The following is a 16,681-nucleotide window of genomic DNA, read 5'->3' on the forward strand; positions in this document are numbered from 1 at the left end:
CTGTAGACAAGAAGCAGCCACCTATTGAAAGGGACATGTCCACCTGGCTCCAGACATTTAAGGACCCAGGACCCTTCCTAGATAACACCATCTATTCTCAACAGGTTGAGGGGGTTCCTCATTTTCAGTCGGACCCCAGCCAGTGAAACAGGCCCCAGACTCTAGCATTGCCACCTGACTCTGGTTTTGGGCATTCGTATGAACATTAGTCTTTATTTTCAAAAATCCTGCAGACTTACCTGAATGCAAGTTCCCTGTAAAAAAAAAAATCTGATCATCACCTGCACACTAGCCATTGGTTTGATGGAAGGAAAAACCGTTCCATTTAATAATTAGGTACGAGGAGGGAGGTGACACGGTCTGTTGATTGGGGGAGGCAAAAGCTGTGCCAATCAAGGGCGTGCCTCTTGGGGTCCTTGGCCTCCCTGTTAGACTCAACTGCGGTCTCGGGGGGCCGTGGAGCTGGATAACGGCACTCCTCAGGAAGTGGGTACAGATCTTCCTTCCCATTATCAGCTCATTAGAGGCAGTTTAAGGTACTCACTCTGTCCCACACACCAAATGTGTGTGACAACGTCGGAAACACTGACTGACTCATAATAAGTCTGGGATCAGATAACAATTTATACACCTCTCTCCTCGCCCCAAACTGAATCATTAAGAAGCATTTAGTAAGATCTAATGTTCAAGTTCTGTGGGCAGAGCTCCACGAGTCAAAGGCTCCCGAATTCTCCCGAGGTTTAACAAATTACTCTGTAGCGCAATTTGGGATTTTCCCGCTAAGTGAGTACAACAGAGGCACACTCCCTTCATTTCCATTACTCTGTCACAGATCAGCTCCCTAACACTCTTCCCGTGTGACAGCCCCTGCTTCCTGCACCGGGGCACAACCGCTCTGATAATTCTAACGTGAAAGGTGCGCGTCTGTGTGCTCACCGTTTGTTGGGGACCAGAGCACCCCAAGTCCCAACTGAGCGTATGATCATCAACAATAATCAAATGTCAAACATTGCTTTTTCGTGTTGTTCTTACCTTATTCTTGGAGGTCTCATCTTCAATTTTCACTGGCTGGTCTGCTTCATCATCCAGCTGTCGAGAAGGAAAACTAGAAAGAATCTTTTTTTTTTTTCATGTGTAGTAAATATAGAACAAGCTGTGCTCAGGTCCCTGGGTTCAGTCATGGTATGGAGATGGTTTATAGATAGGAGAATATAAATAATAAAAAGAGAAAGAGGTGTTGGGGGGGGGTGTGAGGAGAAACTTTTTCAGGACAAGTAAAAACAAGTTCTCTCCTATCTCCTTTTGGCCATGTCACTCACCTGAGAGTGACTTCACACAAGCATAAATTTGGCAAGGTGTCCTCTGTCTCCTGTTTGAGCTGACCTTTATTTATAAAGGGTGTACAAAGAGTGTACTCTGAAACGTAGAGAGAGAAAGGGTGCCTAGTACTTTTAGAACTTACAAGTTAAGTCTCAAGGATAATACAGAAAACAAACCAAAAAAACCCAGAATCTTACTCAGAGCAGGGAGAGAAAAGTCCAAGAGAGTTTCTAAAAACAGTTACCATTTATTGTGCCCTTACACGTGCCAGGCACGGGGTTGAGAATTTATAGAGGGTTAACTTCACTTCTAGCACCTGGCCCTCTTTTTAGAGGAATTATTCGGGGGAGAGGGGGAAGACCTATCTTCCTTGGATTCTTCTGGATGCCCCTCCTCTCCCTCGTCCAGGGGCCCCCTGGCCTACCCCCATGGTAACTCGTACCTGGAGCATCCCCCCTGTCCTCCACTTTTAGAAAGGCCACTGAGGATTTGCTGATTCTCCAGCAGACTCTCTCTCAAAGACACACAGACTCAGGCAGATTCTTCTCCCTCCCTGAAGAGGTCAGGATCTCATGCCCAGGATGACCACAGGCCAGAACAGGAAGCTGATGGGACCAAGCCCCTTTCCAGTCTAATTCAAGGAAATTTGTCTGGGAGGGTGTCAGCAGAGCCATAGTCAGAGTCGCTGTTCCTGGGGGGCCACCGGGGCTGGGGAGGGTTAATTAGCAGGACCAATGCTTGACTGTTTCACTTGGTGGGGGGCAACCCTGTCCTATCAGTTGGCCCTGCCCTTCCTATTTTGGAAAGGGCTCATCTTCCTTAGAAATCTGATTCTGAAATGGACAAGTGGCATGTTAATTTCACATTCCACTAGGAACCCCAGGAGGCACAAGGTGGGTTTGGAAAGAACCCTTTTGCCACCAGTTAAAGAAACCAAGAAGTGTAGAAACCAATTTCAATTCTATCGAATGAAAGGCTATTCCTGTGTCTCCTGGAAGTTACTTTCTGTAGAAGCATTGGAAGTGCCACATTTTGCTAGGGGTGAGGGTAAGTTTTATTTGGTGAGGAAACTGACTCAAAAAAGGAGAGGCATGACAGTATGAGGAATTTCAAATCTAGGCAACAAAGCTACCCTCTCTTAAAAAATATATATACCATTTTTTTTTTTTTTTGCTTAATGCCAACATTCCTGTATAAAAGTCAAAGGTGATTCCTAAGCCTATGCATTAAGTCTCGCTAAGTAGGAATTAAGCCTCAACTAAAAGTAAGGAATACCTTTTTATTTTTTAAAGATCACTATGAAAAATATTAAAACAAAGAGTTATTTTAATAGGGTTATTAGATCCAGGCCAGGATTTTAAAACAGTCTGCTCCTCTAACACTGCAAAGGTAGGGGAGGGAGGCATAAAAGCACACTTTTTAGTATTACTGTAAATTATTATTATTATTTTTTTTAGTGGGACTCTAAGTAAGGAAAGCTTTCAACCCCACTGAATAAAACCACAGAGGATTCTAAAGGAAACCTGCAGTTAAAAGAGAACAAAGCCCAATAAACAAACTAAGACTGCAGTGTTGGCAGATGAGTTAAAACAAATGTGGAAACCAAATATCACCGTAGTGATGACAGGTATCTCAGAAAAGGGGGAGCTCACGTGTCATGTACACTCAATGGACATTTATAACCAGAGATCTGTAGAGTTTGGCTATCCTTCAGAAAGCAGAAGACTGCTAGACACCTGTCATTTGACAAGGGATTTGAAGAGCACACAGCACACTCAACAGTCATGCTTTACATTTAAATAATGCCTTATCGCCTATTACCATATTTTTTTGGTTAAGCATGGTCTTATCTGAATTAGAAACTTTTGACTCCTTCACTTACCTTGCAGTCTTTGAGCAAAAGTCCCTGACATTTAATCTCTGAGCTTTTGGTTTTATTTGCCTATGACATGTGGTCCTACCACATTTTTATTGCCCAAGGCTGTTTCAAAGGACAAATGTGACTTAGATGAAAGGCTTTTAAAAATACAGTAAGAATGTGGTATCATTATCTGTGATCATCACTGTTACTGGTTACTAATACCTGAAGGCAGTGGGACTATCCCTTTCAAGTCAGGAGGGGGTATGCAAAAAGCCCAAGGACCCCACTTTTCTTTGCCTAATACCAATTTCCCATGATATACATAATGTGGGCAAATTATAAAAATGAACCTACTTATATAGAAAACTTTTTTTTGAGAGAGAGAGAAATCTATGGGAAATTGGATTTTAAAAGGCAAGGAAGAATTTTGGGTTTCGAGAAGCATAAAATACTACTGGGAGACAGAGGGAAAATCATAAGTGTCTCTCTTAATTCTAAAGATTTGGTGGCCTGATAAGCTATGCCCTTCTCACTGCACCAAACAGCTCAGTGGAGGCATTCTGAATACGGGAAAATGGCTGTACTAAAGAAGAAGAAGAAAAAAAAAGGCGCTCCTGCACGATGTGGGATGCAATGCATCATTGTTGCACCTGGTGGCATAAATAAATTATCATACAATTAATTGAAATTCACTGTATAAATAAAGTGTCATGGCAGGATGGCCATTATTATCTATAGCGTTTGCCTGCACACTTTTAATAAACGTAGCAGATACTAAAAAATTCTAATCTGCAATCTCCTTCAAATCTTAAAATACAGGGGGATCATACCCAAATTGGGTTTCCAAAAACATGGGAATACTTAAGTCTATTATTGATAGTGTCAAATAAGAAAAAGGCTTCATCTCTTACACACTGTAAAATTTTAGTCATGTTATTGATTATCTATCTATCTTCTTTTAAAAAAAAATTCCCTGTAATGTGGTTAAACTGTTTGGGCAATAAAAATGGAAACAGCGTATACACAGAATTACACACACACAGTTGTAAAGCAACAGATGAATATGCATGTCACAAATTAGCAACCATATGAAAAGATGGTCTTTTGACATGCCTTTTTCACTGGTAGCAATACATGGATGTCTTGTTTTATGTTAGACTGTTAATAAGAGGTCTTGTCCTAAGTGTAAGTCCTCATCCTTCTTCCCCCTCCTCCTCAATCAGTAACTCAGACCCAGATGGGGTGCCTCTCTTGGTCACTTTGGGCAAATGAAGCCTGGTTCGACAAACCGCATTATGGCAGCAGGTGACAGTGGCTGCCCTAGTTCAGGGTCATGTCTGACATGGCCTGATGTTTAGTCTTCTTGACCAGTGACTCCCTGAGAGCAGAGTCAGGACAACTGCAGGATGACCCCACGACATTCCCTTTAATTACGGTTAATTTTGCACCCTGGATACAAAACAAGGGTAAGCAAGGTAAACTTCTACTATTCTTAAGACTTGACCCCAGACATGGACAGGTTGCTGCAGGGTGGGCATCTGCATAACCCATGGTTCAAGCTTCCAGTTCTGACTTAAGTGGACTGTGCTTTCCACCCCTCCCCCGCTCCTCCCCCAATAGAGGACTCAAGACATGGAAGAAAGGTGACTGTGGTGGAGACCTGCTGGGAAAGCTTCATGTCACAAATGAGACAACCAAGACCCCAGGAGATAAGGGACAATGCCAACTAGGGGTCAAGCGGACAGTTGTCACTTGGCTTCCTGTCTGTACCCACTATGTCCCCTCCCCATCAGAGGCTGGCTCCCTAGAGCTATGCTTGGAATATTGAGATGGGACTGTCAGGGCAAAGCCAGTTGTCTGCAGGAGAACAGCGCACTGTCCTCTAAGGCTCTGGCTGTAGTACAGTTGGGACATCCCAAATTTAAACCTGCTTCTCTTCTATAGGTGTTTGGGAAAGTGATGATGTCATTATTTCCTTGGGTGGGCGTCACTGAAGTGACCACCATATGTAAAACTGTGATTTGTGAAAGACACACATGTCACAGAAGCACACAGTTATGTCCATAATGTCATTAATAAAAAAGCGTCACACATTATAAAATATTTAACAAACAAATGTAGCCCAGCTTTAGAAGTTGTGATCTTTAAATCCCTTGAAAGGTGTTAGAGAATAAAATAGAGAAATTAGGATTGTGGAGTTTCACTTTTGAAATCTTCATTCAAGCCACACATTTAGACCCTTGCTAATTGCTGCTAATTTGATGGACTGTGGCACAAGAAGCCAAAGCCTCAGATGGGAGCTAAGGTGAGGGTGGAGCAGGGGCAGTGGGGGGGTGGGGGGGGGAGTGGGAAGGACCACTGAGGTAGGGATGGGGTGAGGGAGGGACTTGTGTGTGTGTGTAGGAGGGGGGGAGAGACTCCCAGAGGGGTGGGGGTGGGGCTCTCAAAGGTGAGAAAGATGAAGAGAGGAGGGGGGTAAGGCGGAGGGCCGCCAAACGTACCAGATATGGTTATGAACACAAGACCTTTTTAATTTCTTGGTATCCCAAGTCCGTGCGCAGAGGATCTTACCTTTGATCCTCTCTGCCCCCAGCTAAAGCTGCTTGAAAAGATTCACATGCAAACATTTACATATTTCACAAGTCAGAGTCACATTTTTACCACGTTTCGTCCACATACTTAAAATACACTGGAAACATTTTTAAAATGTTTTTATTTTAATTGCATTTCGAAGACAAGACAGCATTCCACTCCCAACGCATAACACTCTTTTTAAACCAAGCCCCTCCTCCTGTACTCTCTGTAATAGCGTAAATGATTGGCTTACCTCGGGCTCTTCCCTAGGAAAAAAATTATTTCATATTTTTTAAACACAGCCACGCCCACCCTCTTGGAACCAGCCCCGTGTAGGTTTGCATCCAGACCTGCCCGTGGCAGATTAAGTGAGGTGTTGCTTTTTTTTTTTTTCTCCCCCTCCTCCCTCCATCCCCCCACCAGGTGAGCTGAGTGTGTGCAGAATACTGAACTTCTGTGTGCAGCCCCGGCGCCCCAGATACCTGAGTGTCTGGTTTTTCAACCGTAAAGGCGGGAGGGTTTGGCGAACGAATGAGAAGTGAGGAAACGCTTAGCGCAAAGGGGAAAAAAGAGAGAAAGACATACAGAAAAAAGGTTATGGAGGCCGACGAGGGGTGGCCGCCTCTCCCCGCGCCAGGGACCCGACACGCTCCCCGAGACGTCCCACCACCTTCTCCTCCGCATTCTTCGCGCCGCCCGCTGCAGAGCGCCAGCGCACAGGTACCACCAGAGTGTGCAAACACGGAAAGTTTTTGCCCGCGCCAAGGCGCAAAACACAAGACAGCCCGTTCCCCGGTACGAGTACACAGTCGGCGGGTAACCTGGGGGTGCCAGGGACGGGGTCGGGGGCACTTGAGCGGATCATGCACAGGCGGACACAATGTGGACACCGACACACACCAACGAGAAGCTTCTGACCCAAGCAGCAGTGCCAGGCGAGGCGGGGGCGCACCTTCCCCAACGACCCCAGCCCACCGCGGCCCCAACCGGCCTAGCCTGGGGAGCCCCGGGGCCCCTCCCCGGCAGTTCCTGGCTCACCTGAACCCCCGCCTTCCTTGCCGGCCCCCACCCCTGGGCTCGGGGGCATCTTACGGTCGCTGGCGCTGGCTTGTCCAGCCGGAAACGACCCTCAGTGTTGCTCGGCACCACTTTTCTCCCTGGAGGGCACATACTTCGGCCACCCAAGCCCAACCGAGGCCCCCTCCCGCTCCCAGGGCAAAGTTGGGGCCCCTCACTGGAACTTTCTCGCAGTGTCTTCCCGCCTGGGCCTGGACCCCCTCCTCCCGCTGCCAGGCCCTGAGCTCCACCGGGCAGCCCTGCCACCCGCGCCCGGGGCCCCCGGCGGCCCTGCTCCCCGCGGGCAGAGTCCGCCGCATTACCTAGAAGCAGCAGGCGGTGCGTACACATGTACCCCATCTTTTCTTCCTGGAGTTGCTTGTCGATGAGCTTGCTGCGTTTCTTCTCTGCGCGCTTCTGGGCGCGCTTCTCCAGGGCTTCCTTGCGCATCTGTCTGCGCTTCTCCGCCAGAGGAATCTTCTTGACCTTGGGGCTGTGCGCGGCTTTGGGCTGGGGGCTCTCAGCTCGGCCGAAGCAGCCCCCGAAGGCCTGCATGAGGAAGTTGCGGAGCAAGTTGCGCCGGGGCTTTCGGCGGCGGCGGTTCCGCCGGGGCTGCAGCCAGCGGCGGCATCCGGAGGTCCCATCGTCGGACTCATCGCTGCTGTGGTCGTCGTCGCTGCTGACCGACCCCTCGTCGTCGTCGCGGCTGCGGCCAGACCTGCCCCGCCAGGCAAATGCGCGAGGAGGCTGCGGAGTAGGCGGATCGGCAGCCTGGATCTCGGGGCTGGGGGGTCTAAGGAAGCGGAGCTTGGGTCGGGCTCCAGACGCAGGGGCGGCAGGGGCGGCAGGGGCGGCCCGGGAGGCAGGAGCGGCCCGGGTGGCAGGAGCGGCTGCCCCGGCGGCAGGAGCTGCCCGGGCGGCAGGAGCGGCTGCCCCGGCGGCTGGAGCGTCAGGGGCGGCTGGGGCTGCCCCGGCGGCTGGAGCGTCAGGGGCGGCAGCGGCTGCCCCGGCGGCTGGAGCGTCAGGGGCGGCAGCGGCTGCCCCGGCGGCTGGAGAAGCAGGCTTGGCCCGGGCGGCAGGGGCTCCGTCCCCCGGAGAGGAGACTTTTCCTCCCTCCGCAGCAGCGGCGGCCGAGCCTCCTTCCATCTCGGCTGCTTCTCCCTCAACTGGGGGTCTCTCTCCCTCTGCTCGCGCTCTCTTAACTGGGGCTCGGGAGACCTCGATGGGCGGGCCGTCAAGCGCGATTGGGGGGCTGTCCATGTTGACGGGAGCGTCGTCGACCCCAACGGGGGCGCTGCCAATCTCGAGCGGGGGTCCGGAGATCTCCATCGGGGGGCTGTCGCCCGCGAAGTGTGGAGGAGGTCTGACAGCCTCTCGGGATGGGCTGCCGATGGCGCCTGGGACCCAGAGGGGGGGCTCGTTCGCGGCGGGAGCGAGGAGGACCGCACTCGGGACCGCGGCTGCCGCGGACTCGCCGCCGCCGCCGCCGTCGATTTGTGGGATAGCTCGGGGGAGCCCGGGGGGTGGGCTGTCGTCCCCGAAGGCTGCTCCATCAAACTCAAATGGCATAGCCTCCTCAGGGGGAGGGCTCCGGTCTCCTCTGAAGCCTGCGTTTGCAGGTTTGAGAGCCCGGGGCTCCTGGGGAGGGGTGGTATAGACCCCTGCACCTGGGCCTCCTGGAGCCAGGTCTGAGACCTGCAGGGGAGGCTGGTTGCAACCTCCCTGTGCAGGCTGCTCAAACTCAAAGGGCATGGCTTCCTCAGGTGGAGGGCTGTAGCCTCCCAGGCCTGGTCTGGCATCATCGAAGGCTCCGGGCTCCATGAGCGATGGGCGGGAGACCTCAAGGCCTGCATGGGCCCCAGTGGTGTCTCCAGGCTGCTCCGGGGTAGGCCAGAAGCCTCCTGAGCTGGGCTGCTCGACCTCGAAGGGCATGGCTTCCTCAGGTGGTGGGCTGTAGGCTCCATGGGCTCCGGCTTCCTTGACGGTCTCGCCCAGGTCTTGGAAGTTGGGCCTGGAGACCTCTGGGGGTCCACAGGCCTCGCCTTCAGTCTCGACGGGGATGGGCTCGCTGTGAGGCGGTTGGGTCTCCATCTCTTCGGCTGCGCCAGGCCCAGGACTGGGGGCAGCTGCCCCTGGGGCCTCCAAAGATGGTTGCTCGGGCTGTTCCCCGAGTTCAAGGGGGATATCGCGTTGTCCTGACATATTATTGCCGTCGAGGCAGTTGCGCACGCCCATAACACGGTGGCGGCCTCTTAAAATAAACTTGGGGCCCCGTAACACGGAGCACCCAACCGAACTAGGGTGAAAAAAATTTTTTTCAAAAAAATTCAAAGTAGCGGCTGGAAAGTTCTCCAACCTCACTTTTCAACCCCCTTGAGGTCTGGGGGTTCAGGGCCTCAAACCTAAGATGGTGGCGGAAGCAACTCTACCGTTGCTGGTGGAGTCTTGGTCCTTCCTGGCCACTTTTTATCCCCTCAGGCTGGCCCCTGGCGCCCCCCCCCCCCCTCCCTTGGCCTGTCCTTGTCCCCTCCTCTCTCTCTCTCTCTCTGTCTCTGCTCCAGGCCAGCCCCGCCTGCTTGGATCTGAGGAGCGTGCCGATTCGGTCCGAAAATCGCTCGTAGTGTTCGCTCGCTGCCACCAGAGGACGCCGGCCCCGGGCCGAGGCGGCTCCGGGAGCCGGATCCTGGCGCCGGCAGCCCCGGACTTTGGGTAAGGGGGCTGAGGAGCGCAGGCCTCGCAGGGATGTTTTGGCTCCTTCCACTCCTCTCCCTGACTGATTTGGAGTCTTTCTCCTCTCTTATCCCCTGGCCAGAGAGAGAGAGAGCTCTCCTGCGTTGCGGGACACGTGACGCAAGACGTGGGCCCCGGGCTGCTCGAGCGCAGGAGCTGAAACCCTCCCTCCCAGACCTAAATGACTCTCCTTGGGGGGAGGGGGGAACTGCAGGAGGGTTTCATCACCCCAGGATACCCCTGCACCCCTGAGCCGCAGCCCCCAGACCCGGGCAGCCCCCCACCTTAAGCTCCAAGTCCGGAGTGTGAGGCTTTGGGCGCGTGGGAAGGGGGCGCGGCGCGCGCGGGGATGCGACAGGTGGTCGTGAGCCCACCGGCGCAGCGGACCGCAGGCGAGGGGCAAGGGGCTGCGGTGTGTGCGCACATCATTTGTTTTTAAAATGCCTTGGGGTACTTTCCGCCGCTTCTGCAGCTTTTGTCTGCCGGCTCGCCGAGGCTGGCTCCCCGTAAAGCACTTCAATGCCCCCATCCCCACCACACTCTGGGGGTCCTCGCAGCAGTGTAGGGTGGTGCGCGCAAGGGTCTCCCCTGGTTATGTGGATGATGATCCAGAGGAATTAAGAGGGTCTTGGGCGCACCCCACGGAGACCCTCCAAGCGGTAGTCGCCCGGCACAGAACTGGGGGGCGCGGGACGCACAAGGAGACCCCATCCCGTGCAGGCCTCAGAGTTCCGGGGGTCCCACTGTTCTGGGGGAAGGGCGAAGGGGATTTCGGTGGGGATTTACGGCCGGCTTAGCGTGGTCTCAGAGACCGGACAGCCCTGTGCGCACCGAACCCGAAGACAGACAACCGTGCCGCGCCGGCGGCAGCGGCTAGAACGTGCCGCTTATCTGCCTCGGATGCCGGCTGCAGGGTCGGTCGGCCAGCGGCCCCAGTCCCTCTCCAGCCCCCTTCCAGCCCCTCTCCCTTCGCTACGGGTATCCCAGGGCACCGCTCCACTTTTCCACCGCTGGAGCCCTCAGAGGCGGCACTGAGCCCGGCCGCAAGTCCGCCGGCCGCCTGGCTGCGCTCCGGTCGCCGAGGCTCGCGGGGGGCTTGGAGCCGGCGGGGGGGGACGCCAGCCCTCTAGGTGGGCTTGGTGCGCGCGCACTGCTCTGGGTCTGGGGGCTGGTGCCTGCCGAGGGACTGGGGCCGCGGGAAAAAATTACTGCTTGCGGATCACGTACGATCCGGGACACGGGCATGAGGTCTGTCTCGCCAGCGGGTGAAGCGGACCTGCGAGCCACCTTTAGGTGCAGGGCATCGGGCATGGGGCGGGTGGTCGCCTGGCGGGCGGGCGCGCGAGACCGCAGGCTGAGCGTCGCCAGGGGTGGGCTGCGGCGAGCGGGAGCACCGCTTGGATCGCTGCACCTACGAGCCGCGGGCGGGTGAACCACGCACCGCTCCGTCTCGTGAAGTCGAACGCATCCCTCTTAGAACGATGGGACCACAGCCACGGCGCACCACTGCCCCGCATCCGCCATCCACGTGGCCGTGCTGCAGAGGAGAGCTGACAAAGTCGGACTCTGGGCAACACGTGGGGTCCCCCAAAGGCGCATCATGTCAGGTCGGCGGGTCTACACACGTGGAAACGCCAACACTGAACTTTGGCTCAAACTTTGCCCAACTATCCCCACGCGCCGGGGCTCAGCCGTTTGAGCATCCACTGAATGGGCCAACTGGGTCGCGACCGTCAACTCACTCCCCTCCGACCCCAGCGCGGGGTCAGCCATTGGGCTGGGGTCACGCCAATCAAGGTTGCCCGGCGAATGAGCAGGGGGCGTCGGACCGGAAACCGGATATGAAGGGGAGGTCCAATAGGGGGCGCCGCGTTGGAACGCCCCAAGAGGTTGTGCTGCTGGGGTGGTTGGAAGCGGTTGGTGGGCGTGCGTATGGCGGCCAGGCCTGGGACGCCACGAGGCTCGCTGGCGCCGTGGGGTCACTCTTCCCGAAGCCACAAGTCGCCGAGGCTGGAAGGGAAGGTCAGGGCCTACCGGGAGACAACCCTAGGGCTCGATGGGCAAACCCACCCTCCCCAGGGGACCGCCGCTGAGGCCAGGCGAGGAGGAAGAAAATGTCTAGGGCCTGTTGGTAGAGGGCCAAGGCCCTGATGCCCAGGAGGGGCCCAGACGCCTAAGGACCTGAGGCCCCTGGGATGCTGCGCCCTGCCGAGCTAGAAGGTCAGTAGACATTGGGGTCTGCAGCCCCAAAGGGACGGTGTGCCCCCCCAGCCCCACTGCGCTTGGGCTCTGTCCTCAAGCACTGCTCATCAAGGAATGGGTACAGGGTCTCTTTGTTTGACATCCTCATGGGCATGGGGGACCTTTTTGTTCCAACACTCTTTGGATCTTGGTCCTTCGCCTGGAGAACACATGCACTGAGGGGATAAAGGCTGGGTAGATACCAGTCCTCCATCCTAAAGGATCGGGAACATAAAAATGAAAGATGACTCCTGGGGGTGGAGGTGGAGGACTCTTGGAAGTCTTGATGGGGAACATGGTGGCGGTTCAGATGGGCCTGCATGGATGGGTAGGGCCGCCGCCTACAACTGGGAGGAATGGGAAGAATGGGAGGAATGGGAGGAATGGAAGGAATGGAAGGAACGGGAGATGTGGGCCTACCCTTAACAAAGACCCAATTGGGGGAAGCGAGGGACTCCATGTGGAGTCCTGGGAGGGGCACTGGGAGTGAAAGCAGGACCAACTGGATGGGATCTCTCTGGGGATACTAGGAAACTCCAGGACAAGCACTTTTGAGGCTGTTTTAGTAGCAAATGGAGATGTTGAGTGTTTTTTGTCCTGCGAGTGAGGCTTTGAGCCTAGTTTTAGTAAAGATGGAGGTGGTGTGGAGGATAATCCTGATGGAGAGAACATAGGAAGCTGTGGCTCGTCATGACCTTTAAGATGTGGAGAACCACATGCATGGAAGGAAGCAGGAAGGCTGAAGGAAGGGCCTCTAGAGGGATCCAAAGTGCGCTCTAGCAGCTTCTGTGACAGAACATCACCAAAGGTGGAGAAGCCAAAGTATGGCACTTGGATGATGGGACACAAGTGACACAGGGAAGCCCAGAGGATCTGGGGAGGAGTTGGGTGGTAGCGGAGCCCATTTGGTTTTAGACTGGGCAGAGGTGAAGGAAGGGTGGGCAATTGGGAAGGAGTTTTTCACGGCCTATTATTTAAGAGGGTGGGTCTGGTTTAGAAGGAAGGTACAGACCCTAAGTTCAAAGTCACAACCATCCTTCTAGGGTATGAGATCACTGGATCAGAGACTACCCCAAAGGGGAGGAATACATTGGGTGATAGGAACACAGAAAAGAAAAGGAAAGATGTCTCGGAAGAGAGCAGTGGGCGGACAGGACTGGTGGGGGTACGCTGGAGGTGGCGGTAGGCTGGAGGTGGTGGTGGTGGGGTGGGAATCTAAGAATTGCTCAGAGTGCCTCAGGGAGATTGGGGTTTCCGAGCCCCTGCATGGTTCACATCAGGGCCAAAGAATCAGCTGTGGACTGTCCTGGGCGCTTGAGGGTGTTAGCAGCATCCCTGGCCTCTACCCACTAGATGCCAGTAGCAGCCCCTTAGTTGTAGCAACCAAAAATGTCTGTAGATTTTGCCAAATGTCCTCTGGGGGGCAAAACCGCCCCCGGATGAAACCATGGCTGGAGGCTGAGAAAGGACCCTTAGACCTGAGTAGGAATCATCTTAATTTAAAGGTAAATTGGGACTGCGAAGAAGAAAAACCCCACTATTTAACTCCAGTGTTCCCCATTTTGTCTACTCTTACTTATTTACTTATTTATTTTCTGTAGGCATTGGCCACCAGAGTCTAAAAACCCCAAATCACTTATGTGAGGGGGTTCAAAGCAGAAACCATCACAGATGAGCAGTGGGACCTGGGACACCTCAGAAGTACAGCCAGATGTTTGAGGAGCTGGCTGAAAGGCAGCTGGTGCACCTGGCCACAGGGACCTGAGGAGCCCGGTGTGGTGAGCACTGGGGGCAATGAGTGGGAGGGTTGTCTGGGGGCTGCTGTGATTGGTGGGGCTGTCTGGTCAGCCCACCAAGGACTTGGCAAGCTTTCCGCCTCAAGACATAAATGTGGCCTTGCCCTGGATGAAGATGGCCAGTTACAGGTGTGGTGGGCAGCCTAGTCCAGATTTCCACTTCTGGATGATTTCTATCAGGGAAAGAGGCCACTATCTGGCAGGAAGCAGGAGGAACGAGGAAGGCAGGTGGGTTAATGAGTTCACGCGGATGACAGGAAGAGGCAAGACTGGCTAGTCAGGGTGCCTGAGAGGAGGGGGAGTTGAGGTGAAGGGCAGAAGCTATGTGCCAGGGTCTGGGCCCTGTTCCCACAGGGAGTGTGACAAGATGGTATACCCGTCAGGGAAGGGAAGGATTGGCTGTCAAAGTCTAGGCGAAGGTTTCTGGGAAATTGTGTATCTTTAGCTACTTAAAAAGAATATGTCTTCTACACTACAATGGAGAAAGGAACAGCAGACACCACTCATGGTTCAGTAAAAGTGCATTTCTGAGGATGGTCGGCCTGCTCGCCAAATGGCGGGTGCCTTAGGTGGACTATCTGCTGGCTTTTTGCAAATGAGTAATCCCCAATGGAAAGAAGGTATTTCTGCACTGTTGGCTCTCCGAGCAGCACCCTTGCCATCTGCAGGGACGTGGCCCCCTTCCTTGGTGACCCGTGTGCTGCCCTAGGCTTCCCAAACTCAATCTTCCTGCTCTGTTGATGCTGCCCCACTAGCACGCACTGCAGTCAGCAAACGGCCACTGGGATACTTACATTTGGGGGATTCTTATTCATTGCCTAAAGCACCAGACACATCCAAGTTTTTAAGTAGCTGCCTGTCAGTTTTCTTCCTTAGTTCATCCCTGTATCCAAGAAAGAAAAAGCAAAGCAGACAGAGAAGGGGATGGTCGAGAGGGAAGGGAGCAGAAACCTAGGAAAAACGTTCTTTTTCTGGCAGTAGCATTTCGTCCTAGCCTGTGGTGGGGGTGGGGGCCATTTGCACAAGAGCTGGCTCTGCAGACCACCTCTGTCACTTGTTGTCAGTGGCTTGCTTTCAAAGGAGGAAAAGGAGAATCTTTGTACCAGTTGTGAGGGGGAGGGGGACAGAAAGGAGAGAACCTGGGAAGAGAATTCAGGCAACTATTCCGTTTCTCAACCTCCCAGTGACAAATGTTTTTTGAGTGCTGACTGAGTAGCCATAAGACTTTGAAGCTGTTCAGTTAATTACTGTTCAATTAAGACTTGCTGTGCCCATCCTTCTACCTTCCAGCATCTCCTCTGCCAGCCTTGGCCGGTGGAGGCAGCAGCAGCCTACTGCTGTCGGCAGAAGGGTCTGCGTGACCAGGCTGTTTCAGGCAAATGCCAGCTGAAGAGAAAATGCCTCAAATGGAGGTTAGGAGCAGGTGCAGGGCTGATCTACTCCATATGCTCAGATTAAAAAGCCCCGTGCTGGAGCCCTGGGGGCTGAGGGTCTCCTACCAGGAATTCAGACCCCTTCATTCAGCTCACTTGCTAAACTCAGCAGCCCTCCACTTGGAAGGGCTACCCGTTCCTGCTGCAGCCAGGCACATGACTGTCCCCTGACCACTTGCGCTGGTATGGTGGGTCCATGCCTTCTCGACAGTTGCTGGGCCTGGGCTGTGGACTCCTCCTTTAAGCTAGCCAATGATGCAGCAGAGAACCTGGAGGGGAGTGGCCATTCCAGAAAAGATGAACAGTGCCCGGAGAAGGGGGACTAAAAGGGGGGTAAAAGCGGGGGGGTAGGGGGGGCACGAGAAGGGCAAGAGGGAATCTCAGAAGAGAAACTTGGCTTTAGTGGAAGCTCTGTTTAAGATTTCAGTAATCGTGGTGGAAAGTCCAGGCACCCTGGGGGCGGCCGGGCACCATAATTTGAATGTAAGGGGAACGGTATATTCCATGTTTGCGCCTGGCCTCAATTTCCCAGAGCGCATCCTCCTCCTGAGCTCAGATACAGACAGCAACATAAGCCAGGGCACTCAGAGCCGGCTCTCGCCTGGGGGTGGGGTGGGGAGGAGAAGAAACTGGTTGTCTTCAGCTGGCGGCAGTCCTTGGCCAGTTTGAGAGTTGGGGCCTCTCTCTGAACTGAAATCCAAGATTTAGCATTTAAACTCTAAAAACAATATTTCCTAGGTTTTAAATCTTTCTGTTGGGCGGAAGCCGTTGGGGCAAATGTACAAAAACCCCCGCTGCACCTATGAAATTGAAATTTCTGGCCTTCCGCGTGCCTAATCTGTAGTCCCCAGGGTGCTCTTCTACAGCAGGTGTGGCTATTAAAAATGCTCTTCCTGACGTTACTTCTGCTGCCACCAGATTTTTGAAGATGGCCATGAAGTCTCCCCTAAACCTTTTTCTCCCTGAATCTCTATTTCTTCATAAGACTCTAAATAGCCCTAATATTACGGGCTCTGTGACTCCTAGTTCCAGATAGTATCTTCTCTTCCTTTTCTAGTGTTCTTGTCTTTGTCTTCCAGTGTTTTCTGTGATTCCCCCCAAACACTCCTTTCCCTCTGTTCTCAACTCTTCCTGCACATTACAGATACCACGTACCATCTGTGCATGTAGTCTAGTCTTACCCTGGCGTTTCTGATGGCCATGCCCCTCTGTTCATCTGCAGCGTGCTCGCCCTAAAATAAGCTCATAGAGTAAAAATAGGCCCTGTCCACAGGCGAAGCCAGGAAGGCAGCCTCCCCAATTCTACCTTGCAATAGGGAGTTTGCCACCACCGGCAGTGGCAAGGGAGTGTGTGTGTGTGTGTGTGTGGGGGGGGGGGGGGTGCCATGGCGCCAGCTCCTCTTGGATGTCATGCCTTACTGGCTGAGCGCTGTCAACAGGTGACGGTAGCCCTGCACTGCAGACTCTTGGCCTTGGGGAGAATCTAAGTCAGTAGGCTGTTCACTCTGGCTCCTCTGCTCTGAATTAGCTAGGACCTAGCACCAGGACCAGTGCCAGGGGATGTGGAGCTGGGAGTGGGAGGTAAGATTTTTAAAAAGGGAAAACCAAACAGCAAAAATTCACCTTATATGTAGCCTTGTGATATATAGCCAAAACAAAACAAAAATGGG

General features: G+C 53.6%; 2 protein-coding genes and 1 long non-coding RNA gene across 4 annotated transcripts in view; 1 reads left to right on the top strand and 2 right to left on the bottom strand.

The window, feature by feature from the left end:
- Positions 1-16,681, bottom strand: part of LOC121477899 (neuroendocrine secretory protein 55) — a 60,863-nt gene that overhangs the window by 38,399 nt on the left and 5,783 nt on the right. The window lies entirely within an intron of this gene.
- On the bottom strand, positions 6,034-9,207 carry LOC121477900 (guanine nucleotide-binding protein G(s) subunit alpha isoforms XLas-like). Its single transcript, XM_041732441.1, is given in 7 exon segments — positions 6,034-6,169; positions 6,171-6,225; positions 6,228-6,325; positions 6,327-6,492; positions 6,495-6,667; positions 6,669-6,912; positions 7,135-9,207. Coding segments are annotated over 7 exon segments (2,784 nt in total). The 5' UTR covers positions 9,047-9,207.
- The window catches only part of LOC121477902, a 31,264-nt gene continuing 26,038 nt past the window's right edge, over positions 11,456-16,681 (top strand). The window contains exons 1-2 of the long non-coding RNA XR_005984383.1: positions 11,456-11,761; positions 13,384-13,560. This is a non-coding gene — a long non-coding RNA (uncharacterized LOC121477902). The remainder of the gene's footprint in view (positions 11,762-13,383; positions 13,561-16,681) is intronic.

Source organism: Vulpes lagopus, chromosome 18, assembly GCF_018345385.1.
Source record: "Vulpes lagopus strain Blue_001 chromosome 18, ASM1834538v1, whole genome shotgun sequence".
Taxonomy (NCBI): domain Eukaryota; kingdom Metazoa; phylum Chordata; class Mammalia; order Carnivora; family Canidae; genus Vulpes; species Vulpes lagopus.